The 7928-nt window shown below is 37.5% G+C and overlaps 1 protein-coding gene across 1 annotated transcript; it reads right to left on the bottom strand.

Annotated features, from left to right (window-relative positions):
- Positions 1-6730: 6730 nt before the first annotated feature.
- On the bottom strand, positions 6731-7666 carry LOC107159225 (olfactory receptor 5L1-like). The gene has a single exon (XM_015505820.1). The coding sequence runs from the start codon at positions 7664-7666 to the stop codon at positions 6731-6733; it is 936 nt and encodes a 311-aa protein (XP_015361306.1).
- Between the last annotated feature and the right edge of the window lie 262 nt (positions 7667-7928).

Raw genomic sequence — 7928 nt, 5'->3', positions numbered from 1 at the left:
TCTATAGCGAGAGAGACAGAATAGGCTTGGGTTCCAGGAGTTTTATAGGGCAGGCACTAATAGGTGGGGCAGGTGCCAATGAAGGTAGTTAAGGGTTGGGTTGGTATGACCCAGTGGCAAGTCTTTCTCAGAAACACCATTGGGCAGGAAAGCGAAACTTTTTCCTAAAAATGGTGGCTGTCACTTAAAATGTCCATCCAGTATAAATACAGATGCTAAGCAAGGACTTTGAATTTAGCACTTAAGCTTAGCATGCAGAGGGAATGTCTGTAATAGGTCTGTCATAATTAAGAGTGTTTTGTGTGCTTAGAGTAAACGTAGAATTTGTTTACTTTGAATTAGTTGTGTTTATTGCATTTATCAGTCTGAATTATTGTGTTTGTAGTGCCCAGCATTAAGGATTGTTATTTCTTGATTAAGAACCTATAGAGTGAAATCATATTGAGTAATTTGAGTGAATAAAACATTGAAAAAGGCATATGAGTGTGGACATTCTTTATTTCTCCCGCTGGACTGCATAAATTGCACCTTTGCCCATCTTCTTACAAGGCCTTAGATTAATCTCTAGTTTTGGACCTGATTCCCCACAGGGGCATGTACACTTCAAAGGAGTCATTAGATTCCTAGGGGAAGTCATCTACAACTCAAAAGACAGGGGGTTGTTAATCTGGTTCCCTGAAGATCCCAAGAGGGTTGACTACAAAGGGGAGGAGAGCTCTCCCTTTCCCAGACACTAATTCTCATGATAGTTGTTATTATTTTCAGGCTTGAGTTTGTCTCCCATTATAACACAAGAAAGTTTTCAAACATCACTCAAAGTAGCAAATACAAATACAAAGTAGTGTATTAAAGGAGATAGGAAAAAAAGGTAAAAGGGATGCTGTCAAGGAGAAGAGTGAGTCCTCTAGGAGAGGGAGAGACCATGCTCCTTTTCAGTGTTATTTAATTTCCAAGGGAAGTTTTTAAAAGTCTCACCCAGGTCCATCTCTTGGCTTTTGACTGACAGCAGTAAAGTAACAATGAAATATTAAGTCCTTAGGCCAAAGTAACCCCATTTGGAAAATCAGCAGGGGCACCCAGGCTTGACCCTCCTGTCACTCTTTCCCTCAAGAGTCCCTAACTACTAAAACAACAACAAAGACCTGAAGTAATAGTCATAGGAGCAGATGGGTTATTCTCTGTCAATAAACCTTTGATTGACTCAGCAATGTCTCTCTTGTGGGTGTTTGTGCCAGCTACACTCACATGAAGTTTTTTTTTTTTTTTTTGATTTGTTTTGATTTCCTTCAAATCTGGCTTGAATTAAAACTTCTTATTCTACCAATTTGACTTTGAATACTTTGGGAACAGTAAGCACTATTGTTACTAAAAGCTCACTTCTTGTCTCTGATGCCAATTTGATACTGAGGACTTCATGTTGAGAAAAAAGAATAAGGTTTATAGTTTTGTTATCAAAGTAGAAGCACAGGAGGCTACTGCCCAAGAGACTTTTCTTCCCTTAGTTAATTGTCCTTCAACACACCCACTACAGGAAGGATAGGTCTGCTAGAGGATTGTTATGGGGAGCCATCTCAGAAAACACTCTTAGTCTGAATTCAAACAAGAGAGAGCTTTATTTACCTGGCCAGGGACTGTCTCTCACAAGTAGAGACTGGTGCTCTGTGGGAGAACAGCAGTTTCCTGGCCTGTGCCTTGGGAATTTAAGGATGAAAAAAAATCACAACTCAGGGGCTTCTTTCAGTGTCATGCAAGCAAGCAAGTTACAAAAGCTAAAAAAGGCAGTTAACTTTATCACATTTCCATTCTGAAGAAGTGTTAGACCACCATATCCTGAGTTTTAGCTGAGCAGGGGCGATAATCTATTTTAAAGTCATATAGACCCATAAATGTACTCAAACCCAGGATATAGCTCACCATGACCACCACTATATCCTCAATTAGGTACATTCTGTGGGGTACAAAGTACAGTAAAACATTTTTTTTTTAAGAAGACAGCTTTCATTTCTGTTTCTCAGAAGTGGGTCATGCAGTTCTCTCTTCACAGAAGCAGTAACAGAAAAACTAAGATGCAGTCTAGAACAGCTAAGACGGAGTCCCTATGGCCACACTTTTTTTCATATACCCACAGTGACTCCATTCCTGCTATCCCAGTAGTGATAACTTAGTCAATGCTGAAGTTGTCTCAATTACTCATCATTTCACTACTGATCTCTATAAGCCTTATGTCTACATGATCAAGCTACTACAATTGTTCACAACTACACTGATTTAACCTTGTCTATATCTGTATTAACCTACCAGCCTATATTTATAACTATATCGGCCTACTGACTTATACTTATCAATTTACACTGTGCTATATCTTATTTCCTGTAGCTTAAATCCTATGTCTTACAGTTACATGATTATCCTGCTATTTCTTATGCGTACTCCTGATGAACTTATGTTCTATGCTTACTTCTAAGTTATTATTAGGACAGTTTAACATTATTCATCTCATAGTACTTATTTTTATTATCCTATTCTATCTTATCTTATTCCTATAAATTTTTATAGGTTTGATTTTTTTAAAGGAGAGAGAGAGAGAGAGAGAGAGAGAGAGAGAGAATATGAATCTTTTTTTTTTTTTTTTGTAGATGGACACAACACAATGCCTTTATTTTTATGTGATGCTGAGAATCGAACCTGGATCCTGCCTGTGCTAAGCGAGCACTCTACTGCTGAGCCACAATCCCAGCCCAATTCCTATAATCTTTAACCTATGTCTATGACTTATTGATTATATTGATCAGTTCACACCAAAACAGCATCTAAGAAATGAATATCTATCACAACATCTGGGTGCCAAAGAACCGCCTACCAGAGCACACCTGGAATGCAAACCTTGAAATTTTTTCTTTAAAATCCCCCTATTTCTCCTGATGGGCAGAATCTCAGCCTCTGGTGTGGGAGTCCCCTGTGTTTTTCCTTTGTTAGCAAAGCAATAAAACTTCTTTTATCTTTTTTCTCAAAATCATGTCTTCATTATTAAGTTGGCATGAATTGACATCCAGGACAAGCACTGAGATTTTGGTAACACACTCATGTACTCTCTAGACCAGTGGCACTCCACTGGGGCAAGGGGACTTCTGCTGTAGGAAATGTGGCAATGTCTGCAAAGATTCCTTGCTTGTCATAAATGTGCGGGCTGCTAAGTCCTTGCATCTGATGAGTAGGGGTCAGGGATTCTGCTAATCATCCCATCAAATATAGGAACAATTCCCACAGCATGAAATGATCTGGTCCAAAATGTCAGTAGTATCAATATAGAGAATCACTATTCTCTTTGGAGAAGAAAATTTTGTGAAAGAAATTTCTCTTTCATTAGTCTTCACATTCAAAGTCTCACAAGAGATAAATAAAATCTCATTCCAGTTTAAACATTTGAAAATCCACTGAGTGCTAACTGTCCATCACAAGCAGAACATAAGTCATTCTTTCAATCAGTGTGTATTTATATATGACACAGTCATATAGTAAATACTATTGCATTGTATATTTGGAATTTGTTTAATGTGCATGTACTCTTTTCACCATAGAAAAAGAAAGAAGAGAAAAAGGAAAAGAAAAATATTGGTAACTGTGAGGTAAAGAATTATGAATTATCTCCACTATGGTGATCACTTTGTTTTCTGTGTATACATCACATTATCAAGTTATATGCCTTAAAGAATCTTTAATTGTCAATTTTACCTCGATAGATAAATAATTTTTTTCAGAAAAGAGAAAACAAACAAACAAAAATGTAGCTGTCTTTTCCAGGGATACTAAAACATTTTAAATAGATAACAAATGACCCTCAAACTCAAATATTTTTTTTTTTTGTCAAGAATCAGTTAAAGTGCATTTTGTGGGTGAGTTCTTTGCAGGCATTATTGTTGTCAATGTTGTGGTTGCTATTATTATTCTTATCATTATAATCGTTATCATTGTTATTATTGTAGTGTTTAAGTCCAAAATAGCAGTCTGAAGCTACCAGCTTATTTGCAGGTTATATGTGAGAGAAGTTAGGTTGAGTTTAAGCATCTTGCTCAAAATCATTCACTAGGAATCAGAACATCGTCACAGGTGTTTGATCTTATATGTCAAGTGATCCTCTCAATTCACTAAAGTAACAAAGATCTATGTTCCATTTAAATGAGTGACTCATGAAAATAGAGACAAAAAGAAGTAGCAATGCAATCTTAAGAGAATAATAAAACAAATGAAGTATTAGTGTAGAAACAAGGAAAGTTAATTATGACTTAGCTTTTAAAAGATGTACATGTTAACCTTGAAGACAACTGTCGGAGATATCAGGTTATATAATCCTGGAACCTATAATTGCTACTGTGGGAAGCCATTCTCCAATGTGATTGGGCACCTCCCTGATTGGGTGTGAGGCGTTCTGGCCAAACTATGGCGGAACTAATCTCCACCCTCTCCAGGTGCGAGAACCTGTCTGTGTGGGGGTGTGACTGACCATTGACCCTGAGACCAACACTGACACTGACCTTGGAATGCTTTCCCCCTCGACATTCATTGGATGGAATTTTCCCCTGAATTTCTTGTTCCCCAATAAAAGGCCACTCCCTGGCATGCCCTACCTCTCTCTCCTGCTAGTCCTGAGTAAGCCTTGCTGCCCCACTGGGTGGTTCGAGGCGGGAGCCAGAGGGAGGGCTGTCTCAGACCTGGTCAAAGAAAAAGGTAATTGAGTCTTGTGTGTTTATTTTGATCTCACTAGTTAACTTCTATGCTACGAACCTCTTGTATGAAGCCAGCGTGCTGGTCGCACGGCTGATGCTACCTTGTTTGGAGAAAGGTTACTTTCAGAAGTGATTAGTTGAAGGATCCTGACAGGAATGAGACTGGGACTGATCAGGGGGTAAAATGGCAGACAAACTCTTGGGCCTTCATTTATAATTTGTTTTAACCATCTTTTTCTACTTCCCCACTCACACTATGTGGAAGTTTTCTTTTCTTATCCCCCTGTTCATAATGAAAATAACCATAAACATCAGATAGAGTAGGACCATGCTAAGATATCCAGGAGTCTTTTCCACAGGAAAGAAATTCCTTAAAGGAATTATCATAAAAATACTAGACCCTTCCTGACGCAGCAACTCAATAAAAGGCTAGTCCATTTTTTGGTTTGTGGGCAATGTTGATGACTCTCTCAATAAGGGCTGTCCTGTTCATCTGGAAGTGGAGCCCCTTATCTCCTTTTTGTTTTCTTTTCTAGATTAGAGCTTTGTCTATATATTCATGCTCACTTGACCTGGTTTTCATATTCAACAACATTTTCTCAAATGTTACCATCTCTGTTATCAGGGAGTCTATCCTGGATTACTTTCAGGTTTGGGGGTTACTGTAAATGCAATCTCACTCAATCTTAATCTTGTGGTTAAGAGAGAAGCAACACACACACACACACACACACACACACATGGGAGAAGATACAATGATGATGGAGCTGAGAGAGGTTTGAAGGTGTTTGCATGGTTGAATGAACTCTCATGGAATGTCTGCTGCCACCGGAAGCTGAAAGAGCAAGGTGTAGATTCTCTTCTAGAACTTGCTGATACACCTTGATTTTGGCACAGAATACAAATTTCAGATTTTTGACTTCCAGAATTGTGATAAAATAAAAATCCACAGTTTTAAACCATCAAGTTTGTGGTCATTATTTTCAGAATCCATAGGAAATTAACACAATGGGCTTAAGATAAGTGTTTATATTTAGAAAAGGTAATGAATGAAAGGCATCATTTCCTGCAGATATAAATAATAAAAACATTAACATGGATGTGGAAATCTTAAGAAAGTAGGGCATCAAACACATAACTAAATTGTTTAATCAGGAATGATTATAAAATTTAAACATGAAAGTAAAAATGAAGCAATAAAATACGATAATAATATACTAGTTTATTAATGTTATATTATGTATAATGGTAAGAATTTAAGACAACATTTAATTTTCATGAATATTTTATAATAAATGTAGAGAATCTCATGTCTAGTTTGTAGATGAGAAAGTTTACAAAGGTTCCAAAATTATAATCTCTCCAAAGAAAAAGTAATAAAATGAAAATTACTGAAAATATTATCCAGAAATATATAACAGCACAGTGGAAACTAATAGCATATTATGAAAAAAGCATAGATGATTAAATAAATGTATTTTTCCTTCTAGTAAAAGTGAAGTAAATTTAGTGAAAATGTTTATATTCATCAAGGATGATGAAAAAGCATTTCAATATGCACTTTGTTGGAAAAACATTGTACCTATCTCAGACCCTAAAATTGGGAATAATTATACTATCTTACAAACCCATTTAAACCAGTTGGAGACTGAAGAAGAGAAGTGAAGGTAGAATATTCAGTTAAACAATAATTAAATAGTATAGCACATGACTTAACATACAGGCAAGTGGTCCACCTGAAAGCACATATAATCCCCTGGTGCCTAAAATATTTCCCTGTTTGACATTTCCCCACATTCATTCACACATAAGTCCTCTTGAGGTTTCCTTATGCAACCCTGAAATCTATATAAGAAAATGATTCTTCAAAAGTAATTGAATCCCATCACCTTTTAAAAAATATTATTTTTAGTTGTTGAAAAAACTTCATTTTTACTTACTTATGTGTGGTACTGAGAATCAAACCCAGTGCCTCACACATGCTAGGCAAGCACTCCGCCACTGAGCTATAACCCCAGCCCAGATCCTATTACCTTTCTGAGAGCTTCTTTCACATCCTTGTTCCTCAGGCTGTAGATCAGGGGATTCAGCATGGGGATCACCACAGTGTAGAACACTGTGGCCACTTTGTCAGCATCCCGACTGTGGCCTAGACTGGGCTGGCAATAAATGAACAGGATTGTTCCATGAAAGACAACTAAGACTGTGAGGTGGGAGGCACAGGTGGAAAAGGCTTTGTGCCTCCCTTCTGCAGAGCGCATCTTCAGGATGGTAATGAGAATGAACAGGTAGGAGGTGAGGATGATGGTAATGGTAATGACCTCATTCACAGTGGGCACAATTAATACCATGAGTTCATTAACAGACACATCAGAGCAAGCAAGAGAAAGGATAGGTGGTAGATCACAAAAGAAATGATCAACCACATTTGATGTATAGAATGGGATTTCAAGAGCTAAACACAAGTGAATCAGAGAACATACCATTCCACAGAGGTAGCAACTGGAAACAAGGCCCATACGAAGCTTCTGAGACATGGTAACCATGTAAAGGAGAGGGTTGCAAATGGCCAAAAAGCGGTCATAAGCCATAACTGCCAAGAGGAAGACCTCAGTGACCACACATGTACAAAAGAAGTAGAGTTGCACGAAGCACCCTTGGAAAGAGATGGCTTTGTCCTTGCTGAAGATGTTGGCCAACATCTTTGGTACGATTGTTGTGGAATAGCAGAAATCTACAAAGGACAAGTGGCTGAGGAAAAAGTACATGGGCGTGTCAAGTCGGGAGCTCAGCTGAATCAGAGCAATCATGCCCAGGTTGGCCAAAACGGTGACTCCATAGATGAGAAGGAACATCAGGGGGAGAAGGACTCTCAGATCTGGGACATCTGATAATCCAAGGAGAATGAATTCTGTCATGGTGGTGCAGTTTTTTCCCACCATTGATCACTGAGTCAGGTTGGGAAGATATTCTGTTTTGTATTTTTTTCTGGAAAGAGAATAAAAAGGAAAAAAAAATGTCTATATTAAAATCAGAAAAAAATAATGTGTGTATATATGTCATTGATCTCAGAATATTTATGAAGATAACAAAACATAACTACCAAGCAATTTAAAAGTTAAGCATCTTAGTGAGTATTACTGATTTAAATTAATTTATTCATCAGGAGCACTTGATATTTATTTCCACCTTTTTTCTACCAAA

Source organism: Marmota marmota, unplaced genomic scaffold (assembly GCF_001458135.2).
Source record: "Marmota marmota marmota unplaced genomic scaffold, marMar, whole genome shotgun sequence".
In the NCBI taxonomy this organism is placed as follows: domain Eukaryota; kingdom Metazoa; phylum Chordata; class Mammalia; order Rodentia; family Sciuridae; genus Marmota; species Marmota marmota.
This window is presented reverse-complemented; position numbering and strand designations above follow the sequence as displayed.

What these genes read in the sequence shown, in the direction of transcription:
- LOC107159225 (XM_015505820.1), bottom strand. Translation starts at nt 7,666, where the DNA reads ATGGTGGGAAAAAACTGCACCACCATGACAGAATTCATTCTCCTTGGA.